We start from the raw sequence: 18215 nt of genomic DNA on the forward strand, positions 1-18215 counted from the left end.
AACCAACAGATTGTCTTTGCAGAATCTTTTCCACCCACATGTGATATAGCATTCATAACAAGTTCTTCCAGTCCATCGAATTCTGCAAGGCCAGCGTCTGCAGGTCTCATTGGTAATGAAGTATCTCTTCCTATCCTTATCCAAGAACTGTTTAGCAAAATTTGAGTGCAGATACTGTAACACAATGAAATTAATTTAGACAAACCAGCAAAACGAAAATTCAAAGATTAAATTAAAACAATAAAGAAGTTGCATACCAGACATGAAGATTCAACATCATATTGACTTAGCTTCTTTGTCAAGTTGTGATTTCCATTACCAGTCGAAGTATTACCATCATTGTTCAACGGTTCAGATGAAACCCTCTCATACAATATTTGTGTTCCTTCAGCCAAGTAAATCTTATAAACAAAAACATTGTTTCCTACATAACTAAAATGTACGTAAAAATTGCTATTCAATCCATAATACTTATAGAACTCCAAGAAACTAAACAAAACAAAACAGCCATCTATATTGATGTCCACAAAGAACTCGAACTTTTTGTATAGGGGATCATACAGTTGCACCTTGGAGTCCAGTTTGAGATCATCTTGACAAAACATTCGAAACTCCTCTGGCAAAACTATGAATAGCTGTTGACAAACATTAAAAAAAAAACCGACATTACCTACAATACAACGAAATAATATTTAAGAAGTATGAAAATTCTTACCTTTGATGTATCCACCATCAGTCGAAAACATTGGAAGAACCTAGGTGAGCATGAAAGTTTACATAGTTTTCGCGATGCTCCTGAATTCCCTACAGCAGGATAACGTACTTCCTTCCAGTGTACGTCAAATACTCTTAACCTAAAATATCGATCACCGCAATACAGGGTGCATATATATGCAGCATCATCTATACCATAAAAATCTAAAATTTGAGTTCCACCGACAAACTTCCTGTCGGCCAAAAGCCTTTCCTCAAACTCAATGTTAAAAACGTTTCCCCTCGGATCTGAGAAAAAATTTGTTCCTATAAGCAACGTATCAGCCCATTCCAAAAAGAACCCTTCGTCAAAATCTAAAAACTCCTGAAAAACATATTACCCAGACTTTAAGGCTGATTCAAAAACCCAAAAAGATGCGATCTTTATAAGAGAAACGGCTACAGGGACGAATCGATGATGATATTAAGGTGGCCAAGAAATTATACAGCAAAACGAAATTCAAATACCGAAACTATAAACACAAACCTGTCTACGATCCATAAACATTATGGAGTTCTGGAAAAAGTTGTTAAAGCTAAAGCGTTTTGCACCTTTGTCCTCCATGCAAGCAGATGAAAATGGAAGTCTGTAGGGCACCCGATCTTCTGATTCAGAAACGTAAAAATGGAAAACCAAAGCACTGAGAGTAAACACTACACGAAACTGAAAAGGCAAATTAAATCTGCAATGCAGTCTTTGCAGAGATACGAAAAGACCCTCGGAATTTTTCGGAAACTGAAAAGGCAAATGGAAATTGCAATGCAGTCTTTGCAGAGATACAAAAAGACCCTCTGAATTTTTCGGAATATGCATTGCCGCCAAAAACCCACATATTTTTTCAACAAAATTAATTATTACTATATCTCACATATTTTCCCTTTCAGTTTTTTATTATTTTGGAAAAACACAGCGCTTTTTTAAGTACGTTTTTTAAAACAGTATTTTGTTATATTAGATTTCCCTATAACTGTTTCAAATATAAATTAAAATTGTATCGATCAATAGAATAACAATATCCCAAACCCAAAACACACAACACAGCAATAACAAAAAAACAAAAAAAGGCCCGTGCGTACGCACGGGTCTCATACTAGTTGTGATAAAAGCAAATATAAATTTAATCAATTTTAAAATTGATTACAAGGAAATTTATTAAAGCCAATCCGATCGAAGTTATTTTTTTCATCGAAAAAAGGCTGAAGTCATATAAATACACTAGAGAAATAAGTACAGTAAAACAAAATTAAATTTAACGTCGAAACATTTATCTTTTTTTTTTTCCACTTTCAGCCCGAAAGGAACAAAAAGGAAGTTATAGATAAGATAGTAATTGGTTTCAAAAGTATATGGACCAAGCTAGCAAAAAGTCATAATATGTGAATTCAAATACAATACTAAAAAGTTTACAACAACATTAACCGACTCTAACTCTTCCTCTCTCTTGCACTAAGATCGCTCGTTAACAATGAAAACGTGAGATTTGATGAAGTTTAGCAAGGTAATGCAAAATTTAAGAAAAATCCCAAGACAAAAAAGTCTATGAAGTTAAGTAGAAAGTAACTCAAAATGCTTATTTATTGAGAGTTCTTATTGTAACTCGTCCGACATCCTAATAAATGAAAACAAGTATTACTATTATGTTAACTAGCGAGCATATATGCGTGGATGAAGTGTTCGTATTTTTTAATTTTAAAAAAATTTAAGTTAAGATTAATAATCAATATATAATTTATTTTTAAAATAATTATTAAATGTAAAATTAAAAAAGAATAAGATATGTATAAAATAAGTTAAAAATAATAATTTAAGATAAAAAAGATTTTTAGAATAGCGGTCCAAATAAATTATTTATAAAATAATTAAAAATAAAATTAATATTATAAAATGTAAACGTAATTTTCTTGATATATTGTTATACATTATAAATAATGTGAGTTTTCTACGTGACACACATATTACACACGTTAGTGATTTTATTATTCGAAGGTAATTATTTATAATTGAGTTATACAAACAGGCCTTTTTCTACAAGGAATGAAGTTAACTGTATATATGAATTGTTAAGTAAACGTTGAGCGTTCACTTTATGAAAGATCAACAATTAAGTAGTAGTCTCTATTAAGGTTTTTTTTTTTTTTTATCTCTTTAATTTATGTGAGGAAGATAAATTTTTGTTCTCAATAAAGCCTAGGTCTTGAACTTATATTGAAGTTTTTAACATTCTTATTGAACCATATTAAATTATTGTGTGTTTAATTTTTTTTTCTTCTTCTTGATTCTTTACGATTTTTATTATTGGTTTTGTGCTGTCTGTGGTAGATTTTTTTGTGTTCTTTGATAAACTTCGTGGACTAATTCTACAGCATCGTCATTGGGTACTAGGAAAGCAAAATTATATGAAATTTGGATAATATATTTATAATGGTTTAACTAGTTGAATAATAAATTAACTATTTTTTACTTATAAACAGTATAAAAAGGATTGTGTATTATTGATAGACACGATTTATCAATAATAACAATTTTGTTAATAATTTGAATTTATCAACATATTATTGATAACAAAAAATTTGTTGGTAATTTTATGGTTATAAATTTGTCAAGTAAATACCATTTAGTAATTACTAATAAATTTTAATTATTGGTCATATTTGTTGGTAAATATCACGATTTGATTTTTCTTTTCTTTTTTTTTTTTTTCTCATCTTTTCCTCAATCTTCTTCCTCTCGAACACTGTCACTACACTCGATCACTATTGTCATTGTCACGCATTCTATTCCTCCTCATGTTCCTTCTCTTTCTCTTTTCATCCATCTTTCCTTTAAACTGACAGAAAATTCGTTGATTATTTTTTCAATAAATTAACCTACAAATATTTTTGTCAATAATATAAATTACAAATTTCTGATAGAAATGATTGTTAGATACATTATCGACAAAAAATATTTGTTGGTAATACAAATTGTTATGCTAACAATTTTTATTAACGAGTTTATTATCAACAAAAAATATTCATCAATAATTTAAATTTTAAAAGTCATTGATAAATTTGGATTTATCAACATATTTATGTTTATCGATAAACACATCTTTCAATAATTATAAAATTTCTTGTAGTTTCTTATTAATGTACAATGGTTGAGTTCACAAGCATTCAACTTTAAAAATATGTGAACAAAATATTTTATCAATATTAACAACACTTCAAGGTTTGATAATATTTTATAAATTGTGTATTATCAAACTTAATTAATTGTGCTTGTGAAATTGATACGTGATATCTATTTGAATACATCCTTCGGGTAGCCATAAAAGAAAATCAACGTTAAGAAAAGAACATTACCTAAGATGATGATTCTTACTACAATTGTCACTGAATTCAACTTTTACTTATACTTTTTACTATACCCACTTTTAGAGTGTGTCCACAATTTCTTCTTGAAATGTGTGGATAACGTTTGAGAGTATTTCCACTTTTTTCTTTTCTTAACTGTGTTAATAATAGATACGATGATGGTTGTTACAGAAACCATTATTATATCTCATATATACATACATACTATGACAATAATATAAAAGTTATTATCTCACAGAACGTTACATACACAAAAATCTCCCGCTAGAGATCAATTTACGAATATAAAATTATTAATTATTATAATAATTAATTTAGATACTAATTTATGAAATAAAAAATTATTAATTATTAAAATAGTTTTTATTATAAATAAAATATTATAATTGAACATTTAAATGAAAAATTTAATTATCAAAGTTTTGGTTTATAAATAAGTTACTATATGTTAGTTATATTTTAATTATTAAAAAAATTAGTTTCTAAATTTGTCTCTAATTAGTTAATAATAAATTTAACTATCAATTATAATTTTTCATTTATAATAGTGACTATTTTTAGTAATCGATAATTTTTTTATTTTGTAAATTAATATTTAAATTGGTCACTAATAAATTTTAGTCACAAAAATTAATTATTATTTAAATATTTTATTGTAATATTATTATGATTCTTAATTGCTATCTAAGTATTATTTTTTTCTCAACAAACAACAAATTTCATTAAGATAAGTTAAAGTTCATGAACTACGACCTTATGTTAAGAAGTTAAGAAATAAATTTTAAATTTAACTCAGCCCTACTTGTAGGTGGGGATTACCACCAACTTATATCTTATAAATTAATTTCTTATCTCCAATCGATTTAGAATCTCAAACAAAAATTGATGATGTTTGCACCATAATCATCATGGAAGATAGAAAATACTTATTTTCATCTGATTCAACTAATTTTTCATTTAATTTGCTCGCATTAAATCTTACAACATTATCTTTAAACAATACTTGCAATTTATATAGGGATGTCAAAATGGGTCAGACTCGTCGGACTGGCCCGCCAGCCCGCCAATTTAGTTGGCCAAAACGGGCCAGCCTGCCAACTCATTTTTTTTTATAATTTTTTTATCTTTAAAATTAAAAATAATTAAAAATAATATTTTTTATATATTATATAAATAAATTTATATATATAATAGATTTATAAACAAAAATGTATAACAAGTTAAAAAAAATTAAAAAAAATTAAAAACAATTAAAAAAAATTAAAAAATTAAAAAAAAAGGCTAGCCCGCGGGCTAGTCTGCTGGTCCGCCCTAAAACAGGACGGGTCACAATATCCAGCCCGTTTATGGGTGGCGGGCTAGCCCGACCTAGCCCATTTTTTGCGGGCCACAAGCGAGCCGGGCCAAAACGAGTCGGGCTGACCCGTTATGCCACCCCTAAATTTATATAACTAATTGATAATTAAGGGGATAGTTATTTAGTTTCATTCCAAATCACTCCAAAAAAATAAAAATAAGATGTTTTATTATAATATTGAGTCACAATCATCCTCGGAAAAAAATCATCTCATTCCTTACACCTAAATACAAGGACTATCAAACTTTTATCACATCCTCATCCCCACCTAATAACAGGTATATACTTGTGCTCATACTCCATACTCATGTCCGTTATCTTACTGTTTCAATATTAATTAATTAATTTTTATAAAATAATAAAAACTTACGAAAAATAAAGCATAATCTTATCAAAAATTCAATATTAAAAAGAAGGTTGTTTCTTCGATATCAAATAGTTAGAAAAAAAAATTATAATTGTAAACATTTCAAAATAGAAAAACAAATAAAATTTTATGATAACTAAAACATTTAATAAATTTGAAAACATTAATGAAACCTAGTTCAATAAAAATTAAAAATATTTTTAAAAAAATATAAAAAAATCAAATATTTAAATTCAAATATATTTTAAATGTCTGTCTACTTCAATTTTTTTATATTTTAATGAATATCTTTTTTATATACTGATAAAAGTTATAATACATCATTTGATCAAAATCTCGCAAAGAACAAAGATTAAACTAATAATAATAAAATTTTAACATCGTTCTTGTATCTTTTGAACTTCAATATATATTGAATGGTGATAAAAAAAAATCATGGCAATTACAATAAATTTTTATATTATATTAAAGAAAATTTATTTATACAATTATAGTGACAAAATTATAGTATGATAATGAGTTAGAAAATTAAAAAGTTATTATATAAAATATATCAAAATAGTATTCTACATGATAAAAAGAAACAAAAAATAAAAATATTAAAAATGTATCATATGTGTGTCCCAGAAAAAAATTGAGAAATTATTGAATAAAATCGTACAAAGGAAAACAAATGTATAATTAAGGGTATGATAAGATGAAAAATACCTTAGAAATCTAACTAAACTTTTCAAATATCAACATAGTCAATGGTTGAGAAATAACAAAAATTATTTTAGCGAAACAAAAGAGTATAATATAGTATAGAAGATAATTTTTTTATGTTACCTATTAAATTAAAGGTTTATGCTATTGAAAGGGTTAAACATTGAGAGTGTTAAACATTTTCATGTGAAAGGAAAATATACAATAAATTAAAAATTAAAAAAGAATAAAAATATTTAAATGTCAAGCATAAAAAATATTTAATTGACATACATCATTTGAACCATTTGAACATAATTGCATAAAAGTTATGATCATATAAAAACTATATTAGAGATCTATATCCAATCAATGCAAGAATTCTCCATCAAAACATAAATGAGTTTGAATAATACTCACAAAATCACATTTCTTTGTCATCTATAATCATCGTGTCACAATCTCTAATATATTAATGGATTTTCATTCTAATATTTTTATTTTTAAAAATTCCTTCCAAATAAAAAATATTCAATAAAAATAAATTACTCAAGTTAAAATCATTCAAATAATTTATTTAAATAGAATTAAATTAAAATTATCTTACACAGTTTAAAATAATCGGTACTCTGAAGTATTATCGCATCGCTTTATTTTATATTATGTTTACATTTTTTTTTTCAATTCATTTGAATTATATTCTTTATAAGAAAATTGTTAAATGATTTAAATCATCATAAACATAATTCAAAATATTGTTTTATAGATAATATGTTAATAAATTATTTTTTAATCACTATATTTATAAAATTTAATAATACTTTTAGGTTATAAACCATTATGTTGATAATAATAGTCATTTATGTTTAAAATAAAATTTAAAAATGGGTCAAAATATGTTTAGTAACTAGATTTAAAGATGAAATTGAAATTCGTCTTTACCTCAAACATTAATATTGATATTTTGATGATATTGATATTTTGATGGTCAATTTTTACAAATAGATAAAAATGTAATCTTCTTAATGTAATAATTTTAACTTAAATATGAATTTGGAATGTTATTTAACACATTAAAAAAATTAATGCAATTAGTTTGAGAAGATTTTATATATTATTTTTTAAATTTGACAAATAAATGAATTCTAATTTTACATTAAAATTGAATTGAAAAGATATTTAACCCTTAAAAAATTTAAATTAAAATTATTCTAACAATTTTCTGTAATTTATTTAGATTTAAAATTAATTTTCTCATTTTTACGAAACCAAAGTTAAAATTAAATTCAACATATTAGTTAATTATTCTTTTTTCTTCTCCTCCCCGTTTTTTTTTTATTTTAAAAAGAATTTAAAAACCCTGACCGGAGTTCTACTTTACAGATACCAAATTCCAGCCAATTTTTTAAAGCAGATTAACCTTTTTCAACGTTTGAAATTCAGTGATACGGAAATCAAACAGTACGTCTAAATCAGCAAATAATATTTTTTTTCTTTTTTTCAAAAAAGTTTACTGCTAAAGATAATTGTATTTCACAAGTTCTACCATTAATCGGTTATAGAATTGTATCGATCTTGAAATGCTTAACTACGACAGAGTATTGTATTCTCACAGTTGCGTGCAATTATTTTGTTGCTTTTACCATGTGTATCAGATCCATCTGCAACTGTGAGGTGCCATACATGTCTGTCCACCAAAAACTAACATTAATTAGAGCTATGCCCACACCAAATACCAACCTCGATGTCCTCACGTGTAACATGTTCGTAACTCAAACCCCTAACAAAGAATGTTGGACACTAAACTTTATCTCTTCAACCCTACCTCACTATTACATTACATCCTAACACAAATGTTTTTCTTAATCATGCCTCATAATCATAAATACAATGCTTGTGTAATAAACCAGAATGGGAAAGGAAAACATGTTTTATTATAGAAAATTTAGTTAGAGATGAGTGACAATGGTGTGTAAAAAGAATTGATGAGTATGAAAAATTTAGGATCCATAATTTGAAGGGACATACATGGTAGCTAGCTAGTTGCCCCAAAGATTTCTGCTAGGGTGACATGACATGCTGAGAGAATATGTGCTAAAAGTAAGCAATATACAAAATAAGGTTCCTAATGCACATGATATTAGGGACCAAATGATGCATGTGATAGTTCAAAGTTTCCATCCACTGTCATCCAAAACCTCAACAAAAACAAGTTAACGTATGGATGGAGAGAGTCCACGATTTTAAAGAACCTCACACCCAACTTCACTCATCTCTAATCCTTAACAAGCTCAGGGCCACATCAACGCAACTAGGGGTATCACCTACACTTTTCCTTTTCTAGTCATAGGTTTCTCCTACTTCATTTCATAAAAAAAACTAATGAGAGTTTGTTTGCATAGAATGTGTTTGATGAAATGTGTAGGTGAGATAAGAATGGATTATTAGTAAAGGAAGAGAGTAGGGCCATGTTTGCAATTTAGAACGCGGAGTGAGAGGAGTGGGAAGGCATTCACATGGGTGATACCAAGTGATGAAGTCAGTCCACGTTACTGTTTTGGGGTCCCTCCCTCCTTTTGATAGTTACCGGGCATTGGTACTAAATCCGTACACCACCACTTGTTTTAGGTTTGCTCTTGAACGAGGAGGTACGTGCAGCAATTCTTTTTTCAATTGCCTCTTTGATTTATTACCAGATTAAGAAGCCATGCACTTTTCATATCCCTCACTCCCTCTAAGCCCCAACCCAACACTTCCATGAGCAAGATTCCTAGCTAGCCCACCCATGTTGCTCTAACTGACATTCTTCTCCGACTCAATTATCATCATCATCATCATCATCATCATCATCAATGCTTTTCCATCCACGACTCAGATTTGCTACCCCATTTTCCAATTCAGAATAAACATTGCACCCATTCTTATTGGATTGGGATTTGCTTCTAATAGCCACTGTCATTAGAGACTCACGTGAGACCCCAATTCTAACACTTTTATTTTATTCATTTTATTACCCTAACCATTGTCAACACTATGTCAAAAGAAAAAGGACTACCTCACTCGTTTTCATTTCTAGCAAGATAAAACAAAAAACACGCAAAGTCCTGTTGTTTTTGTGTTATCTCCATGATGTCTTTCAATTAAGAAACTTGTTGAATCAAGCGAAACTGCTGTGGAAGTAAAGTTCTTGGTACAGAACTTTAATCCAAAATCAATAATCTTGAGACAGATAACCCAAAGGCTCAATGATTTTGTTAGTATCTTTTAGGACTTGTACGTGTAGAAAAATAAAAGGGCTTGAAAAGAAAGTAATTAAATATGGTGTGAATGATTTGATGTCATTATATGCTGATTGGGATCTGCATACCCCATTGCATCACTAACTTTTCTTTCCATTTTCTTTTTCTGGCGTCTGCAATGCTTAATCACACTTTGTAATTTTGCTGTCAACGAATAATATGCTTTCGGGGCATTCTAGGAACAGGAAAAGCCAAATAAATATACAAAACAAAAGAAAAGAAAAGAAAACAGCAACACTGAACCTATAATAAAAATTAATAAAGAGAAAAGAAACAAGCACCACAGAAGGACGATGTCCAATATAACTAATAACTATAATAACTAACTAGCATTAGGACATTCTGAAACATGAAGCACCGATCTTCTTCCAATCCTAAATGGAAAATGAAACGAGAGAGAGAGAGAGAGAGAGAGAGAGAGAGAGAGAGAGAATGGATAATAGCACTAAACGAAATTCTATTCAGAAACAGAGAGAAAGAGAGGGAAGTTCAAACTAGCCAAGCCATCACAAAAAATCTCTCTTTTCCCACTTTCCTTGCAACTGCTTGGTCTCGAGAACTTCGTCACTCCCATCTCTTCATCCACGTTCTCAACACACTCCTCCTCTGCCCCGCTATCATTATCATCACACACTTCTCTGCTTTTTTCATTTTCTTCTTCTTCTTCTTCTTTCTCTTCAACACCTTCCTCAACATCACAAACTTCATCTTCACTGTTGGAAAATTTCTCAAACAAACACAGCCTGAGCCTACCATCTTCACGCTCAGCCCGAAAATAAGAACAAGGAGAAGAAGAAGCCACAGCTTCCAATATCAGCCTTCCTCCTTCGCGACGTGGCCGGACTTGAACGCCACCCAAATCAGTGATCGTGGTAAGCGGCGGTGGAAAGTTGCAAGCCCGGTTCACTCTTTTGGACTCACAGCTTCCAACGGTAGTTGTAACATCAGTAGTAGTAGTAGTAGTAAGAGTAGTATATACGGTGGCGTCAAAAGAGAACAAGGAGATATCATCGGTGCTGTCGCCGGCATTGCTACCGGTCTCGCTGCCAAGGCTTTCGGTGCACATTTCCAAGCTTTTGTCACTGAGAATTGAGGAGGAGCGTTTAACCGTGGGGTGGACGTAGACAGAGTCCTCTGTTTTGTTGTGACAGTCGGAAGATTGTGAGAGAGTTCGAAGGATACTCCAGCCGCTACCCTCTTTCGATTCTGCGTGGCCCTTGTCACATTCATGGTTGGTGACTGGTTTTTCTTCGGAGCCAGAAACTGAGTTTGTGTTGGTGTTGTTGGCAGTGGTGGGAGAGGGTTGAGGAAAATTGGAACCTTGTTGTAGTGCGAGTTTGAGACTGAGTACACGTGGCTCCATCACGCAGGGTTCGAGACAAGATTGCAACCCTTGGCAGACACTAGAGGAAGACATTTGTGCGTGTCAACACTCAACAGTGAAAATGTGAAAAACAGAGGAAAAACAAAAAACAGGGGAGTTGGGAGTTTGTTTGATAATGCTAAGGTGAGAGTGGGGATTTTACAAGGAGTTTGGAAGAAAGATTGTTAGAGGAAAAGACATGGTTACAGGGTTTTTGGATGAATTGAAAGTGTGTTAGGTTCCTTGGGAAAGAGAGAAGAGAAGAATGAACATGAAGATGAAGGAAAGTGAAAAGGGTGGGTCTGAATATATAGTTGGCAACGGTAAAGCTGCACTTCACAACTTCATTTAGTTAGTGCGGGTAGGGTCCCTAACTAAAGTGATGGTAAACAAATAACATGTTTTTTTTTTTTTTTTTTCTCTCTCCAACAATATTACTGGTATATAAGTTTGGAAGTGTTAAATTTAGATTTTATTTATTTTATTTTTTTGCAAGTTAATGCAATTAAGGTAGGATGTAATGTAAATAAGGGAATGAGTATAAATAATATTTAAATTTAAGATATGATTATGCTGTGGAATTTCATTACACAAAATTACCAGATATCATAAGGATACGAGATTATCATATAAATAGTACAAACAATATTTTTTAGATTATCGATTAGAATATCAATACATTCTAATATAAATTTGCAAGAATGAAAATTTGATTATAAAAAAACTATAAAAAGGACTTTTTTAACATGTGTAATTCTTTTTTATATCTAGAAATAAAAATCATCAAAGAATGTCAAAATCTTTTCCTACAAAAATCTTTTTCTGTTTAAAAACTTTTAATGTGCTACTACACATTAAATGGTTTAATAAAGGTAATATGGACAAGTTAAACGGTTTAATAAAGGTAATATTGAATTTTTGTAAATAAATTATTTTAACTTAGAAAATGCACAATTTACATGAGTTAAGACTAATTGATATAGAAAATAACTATGTTTTTAATGTTGTTTTGGAAGAATTCTCATTCACTCATTCAGTAAAATGCAAAACAATTCTGAGTAGGTAATGATATAATTCAAAGTTAAAAGCACTCGTAAATAAATATTAAAAATAAAAGTTACATTATTCGTACTTTCAAAGTTTATTTTCTCTACAGTCATGCATGCTTGTCTATCTTAACTTTTAAGAATTTGTTATCAATTTATTTTTAATATCTTTTATTTTTTATTACACTAAAATCAAATATTATGTTAGTTAGTTGTTTGCAATATTCATTAAATTTAAGATCATAAGAAAAATATAAATTACTTGTTTTTTATTATGCTCTATATTTTATTTTATACTCTGTTGTGAGTTGATGTTTAATTTGTTTTGTTAGAATAACAATTGAATACTATATTATAAGCATATATTTATTATGATGATTTATTATAGTAAATAAGTGTTATGGTAATCATCTGGTTTTGAGTATATGTGTCAATTTTGAGTGTATTTTTGAGTTTATAATCAAATTGTAAACAAACTGTGACGTTATGATTATTATAATTTTAAAGTTTAATTATATTTTTCGTTTTGGTAACTTTTGGAACTTTTTATTAAGTTTCTATTAAAATATTTTGGTGCATAGAGTCTTAAAATTATAAAAAATTTCAATTGAGTTACTGTAATTAAATAATTAGTTTTTTTCCGTTAATTATGTGTTGTGACAACTAGTGTACTGTGATCATAGTTAGATATTGTTATTAAATATTTTGTTATAAGAGATAATGATGATGAAAATTTTCGTTAAGGATTTATTGTATTCGACGAAAACTGTTTTTAAATTTAATTAAAATTATACAATTATGAAATTTTAAAGTTGTAATTTTATAATTATATTTTTTTTATCTTTTTAATTTACATTTTTAAAGTTTTTTATTTTTTATTTATAGATTTGTAATTATTAAATTTTAATTAAATTTAAAAACAATTTAATTATCATAAATATTTGTTTAAGTCTGTATTTTGATTTAAGAAGTTTGATGTGGACTTTAGTGGGATGGGATGTAGACATATGAAATTTTAAGAGTCATATAATTACAATATAAAATATTAGGAGTTACAATATGAAATATTATGGGTGTTAAAAATTTTTAGGGATTATCAAACTATGACATATATGAGATATATGATAGATTTAATAAATATGTCATACGGAGAAACTTGTTATTTTATTTTAGTCATATATTTTTCTCTCTCTCTCTCTCTCTCTATATATATATATATATATATATTATGAGTTTTGAAATTGTTTAGATATTGTAAAAATACGAGAGATAAAACATATATCTATAACAATATATAAAGAGGATTTCTTCTTTTGTGTCCACATTTCATAATACCAATTATACCCTTTAAAATATAATTATTTATTAAATTTTTTAAAATTAATGGTTATCTTTACCTATTTTCTATAAAATTGTTTATCTTTTTTTCTTTTTTTTTATTCATCAACAATTAATTTTTCTATTCATTTCACTTTATTTCTAACATTTCACTTCAGTTTTAATAAATATAAATTTAATATATATATATATATATATATATATATATATATATTAATTTAATAACATTACACTATTATCACCTACTAAGATATTATCATTGATATGTAAAAAATGCGTATACACAGGCGCAATAGTGCCGCGTGTGTGTACGCTAGTAATAGATAGAAGAGATATGTTGCAAGAGAAACTTGTTATTTTATTTTATTTATATACTTTATTTCTCTATCTATGTATACACTATATATATATATATATATATATATATATATATATATATAAACAAGTAGTAAGTATACACATATCAACATCCATATTATTCTCGCATTGTCCCAAATTTTCATTAAATATTTTTTTCTTCAAAAAATCACAAAAAAAAGAAATATTTACACGTAATTGGAATTTCATGACAAACACAACATTTATTATTTTTGTAAAATGTTAAGAGGGAGAATACCTATAGGTTGTAAGTAAACTTGATATCGAATAAGTTGAACATTGAAAAAAAGAATGAAAAAATAAGTAACAAAAGAAGAGTTTTTTCAAATGAAACAAAATTAAGAATTAAATAGAAAAGAGAAGATGAATTTTATAGAATATCTAATAAACTAAGTTTTTACATAATTAACCCCTTGAAATAAAATAAGTTTTTCAAACGAAACAAAATTAAGAATCAAATAGAAAAGAGGAGACAAATATTTTAGATTACCTAATAAACTAAGTTTTTACATGATTAATCCCTCAAAATTGAAATTAAAATACTAAAAGAAAAAATGATCAAATATCTCCTTTAGAAATGACCGAATTCGATAAAATTGAGATTTGTGTTTTCTGAAAAGCAATACATCTTTTTAAAAAAACCACACAAAAGAAAGATACGTAACTAAAAAAAACACCTTTAGAATATGAGTGAATTTGATGGATATCAAATAAGTAAAACAATTTAGAGATGTAGAATAAATAATTGTTAAATAATAGCTCTTCAAAGGAAACAAAACAAATGAGCAAAAAGTGTACTAGAAATAAGTCTTTAAGTCGGTTAATAAACTAAAGTGTTTTAATAATTTAAAACAAAATTGATTATAAGAACGAGGACAGGTTTGACTATAGTCATCCCATCTCAAACTAAAATTTATATTCATCCTTGTCTGTATCCTTACCAAGTATGAAATGTGTGTCTCATCTCCATCTTCATAGGTAGTGAAGTACATGCTCTCATATCCACTCATGCATTGTATCAAATATTAATTAAATAATTTTTTCTTAAAAAAAGAGAGTATAATATTAAATAATAATTATATATAATTGAAATTTCATGACAAATACAAAATTTATTATTTGTTCATAAATGTTGAATGGGAAAATATTCAAGGATTTGAGTAAACTTAATAAATATCTTAAATTGAGTTGATCATTTAAAGGGAGAATAAAAAATTAAGTAAGAAAATAATAGTTTTTTAAATGAAACAAAGTTAAGAATCAAAAGAGAAAATAGAAGATAAGTATTTTAAGTTACCTAACAAACAAAGAGTTCGCATGATTTTGCTTTTGAAATTGAAATACAATATTTAAAAATAGTGAAAATGATCATACGTATGCACTAAAAAGATTTATTGGGAAAAATTGAGGTTTACATTTTCTAAAAAAATTAATATTTTATAATTGAAAGAAAATCACACAAAAAAATGTGCCTTTTAAGGTTGTGATAAAATTAATACCTTTAGAATTTGAGTGAATTTGGTGGAATTGAATGAGTTGAATAATTGAAAGATCTATGAAGCAAAAAAGTTCTTCAAATAAAATGAAAAAAAAAAGACTATAAAGAATAATGAAAACAATTTTTTTAGGTTACTTAATAAATTAAAAATATTTTAGTAAATTAAAACGTATAAGAAGGGTATGAGACCACGAGCATGCCAAGTTTATACATATCCATTATCATCCTATAATCAATTAAAAAAATGAGATTTTATACATACTGATACTTCTATCTCATCGATAAAGAGATTTTCTATTAAAATGAATAATTTAAATAATACATACGTTAACACGATCATTTCTTATCCTTACTTTTTATAATATAATCTAATTTAAATTGTTAACATTAATATTATAATTCAATCTAACTTATTACTAAGTCTCAACATTATAAAAAAGTAAAATTTATATTTTTATTTAGAACATAGATAAAAACAAAAAATATATAATTTATTCAAAACCGTACATTCAATTATTAATTACTCTCGATCAACAATTTATAATTTACTTGTTCAATGATGTATTTTATATTAATTATTAACATTTTCTATTGTAAAATTTAATTTTTTTAAATAAATTTATACTATTATATAAAGAAGATTCTTGTTTTTTTTTTTTCACATTTCATTTCTATTTTATCCTTTATATAACGGGTTTTTTTTAATTAAATTAATTATGTTGCTATTTTACCCTTTAACTGACAATTTTTTAAAATTTAACTATTTTTCTTTCTCAATTTGACCTAAATGTAACTATTTTTTAAGTCTAAAATAACTATTTATGACAAAAAAATTATAAATAAACAAAATTCATTTACAATATAAATATAAATTTTACTTATATTTATTTTTATAATAATAATAATAATATTAAAAAATAATTCTATTATTTTTTATTATCATAAAAAATGAGCATGCAGTATGTTTTCACTAGTATTAATAGTATGCATTGCATTCCGAAAATTAAGATACTCGACAATATTACCAAGGCAAATTAATCAACCAAACTTTGTTTAACTCCTGAATTTTCATTATGGAGTGAAGGATTCTTACATATAAATAGGACAAAAGTAAACTTAAAAAGTTCATTAGCTTATGCACAAATATTATATTATGAGACGTTTATAATTTGAGTTGGTAAATGTAGTGAAATATTTATAAACACATAATATTCATAGTTTAATTTTTTTTTATTCTTCATAAAATTATAAAATAAATGTATTTTGATTTTGATCCTTTTATTTTTTGTTTGTTATCCTCTAAAATTTGAAATAATAATTTCTAGTTCTAATAAAATATATAACTTTTTTTTATTTTAATCTTGATGAAATATTTTTCGTTCTCTTTCATCCTTTTAAAATTTTAAAATCTTTAATTTGAGTTCCTAAATATTTATTTTAGTATAGATAACGAATGTCACATAATATTAGAAATTAAAAGAGATGATTTAATAATTATAGATTTAATTTAATATTCTCATTTTTTTTCTATATTAATAACACATAATGTATTTTTCCTCGTCAAGTAAAATCTAAAAAATAGATGACAAACCGTATAACCATGTTTTACGGTGCATAAATGAGGAATTGACTCATTTAGGACTTTTTTTTTTTTTTTTTTAACTTTTAGTTGTATTAAGTTATAATCATTTTTGTTTTTAACCCGAGACTGGATGGTCACATGTCTTTTTATTAAATTACTGTACTTTTTTAAAAGTTTACTAAAATGAACAATTCTTTTATTAAAAAAATTATAAACATAGGTAAGATTGTCTCCATTATACTGTGAAAAAATCAGGTTAAAATAATCTAATATATCAAAATTTATAATGCAATACTTTTCGGTGCACCAAAATTTTATTATTTATGAATTACAAAAATATTTATTATTTTATAAAGATAATATCGTGCTAAATTTAAAAAATATAAAAAACAATTAAAATAATATATATATATATATATATATATTTAATCTTATCTCGTCATATATATAAAAAAAAAGATAACAAAATTTTATTCATAATAAGGCTTCTTAATTACAAATCATGGAAGAGAAAATAAAAGAATATTTTCTTCATTATTACAAATTTTTAAGATATATATATATATATATATATATATATATATATATATATATATATATATATATATATATATATATATATATATATGGGTAAGTGAGAAAAATTGTTGATTTGAGTGCTCTTTTAAATATTACTAAGTAGAAAAAAAATTGAGATATTTATCAATTTATATTTTATTTATTTATTATCTTTTCTAATTATTTTATTTATATATTTTTTATTAAGTGAGGTGATTTTAATCTTATTCTATTTATTTATTTATTTTATTTATATTTATTTTCTATACTGATTCTAATTATTCATTTATATTTACTTCTTAGATAGGCATTGATTTTATTTATTCATTTATATTTTTTTTATTATGCATCGGTATTGGTGTTGTATATTTGTTTATTTTTACCTTAAATTACACACTAGTCCAATTTTTATTTATATTTATCGGTTATACATAAGTCAATCTTATATATATATTTATATATATATATATATATATATATATATATATATTAAATTTAATTCTAGTTATGTATCGTCAATTTTATTTATGTATAATTATTATTGGTTTTATCTATTTATATTTCTACAATAAAAAATGTTTTATTATTGACTAATTTTAGTGATAAAAAGGTAATTAGTCACTATAATGACTAAT

At 26.2% G+C, this 18215-nt stretch overlaps 1 protein-coding gene across 1 annotated transcript; it reads right to left on the reverse strand.

The window, feature by feature from the left end:
- Nucleotides 1-9876: 9876 nt before the first annotated feature.
- Nucleotides 9877-11527, reverse strand: LOC114163416 (protein FANTASTIC FOUR 2-like). The gene has a single exon (XM_028047735.1). It carries the CDS (start codon nucleotides 11232-11234, stop codon nucleotides 10275-10277), a length of 960 nt encoding a protein of 319 aa, XP_027903536.1. The 5' UTR covers nucleotides 11235-11527; the 3' UTR covers nucleotides 9877-10274.
- Between the last annotated feature and the right edge of the window lie 6688 nt (nucleotides 11528-18215).

The sequence above is a fragment of the Vigna unguiculata genome, chromosome 1, assembly GCF_004118075.2.
Source record: "Vigna unguiculata cultivar IT97K-499-35 chromosome 1, ASM411807v1, whole genome shotgun sequence".
Taxonomy (NCBI): domain Eukaryota; kingdom Viridiplantae; phylum Streptophyta; class Magnoliopsida; order Fabales; family Fabaceae; genus Vigna; species Vigna unguiculata.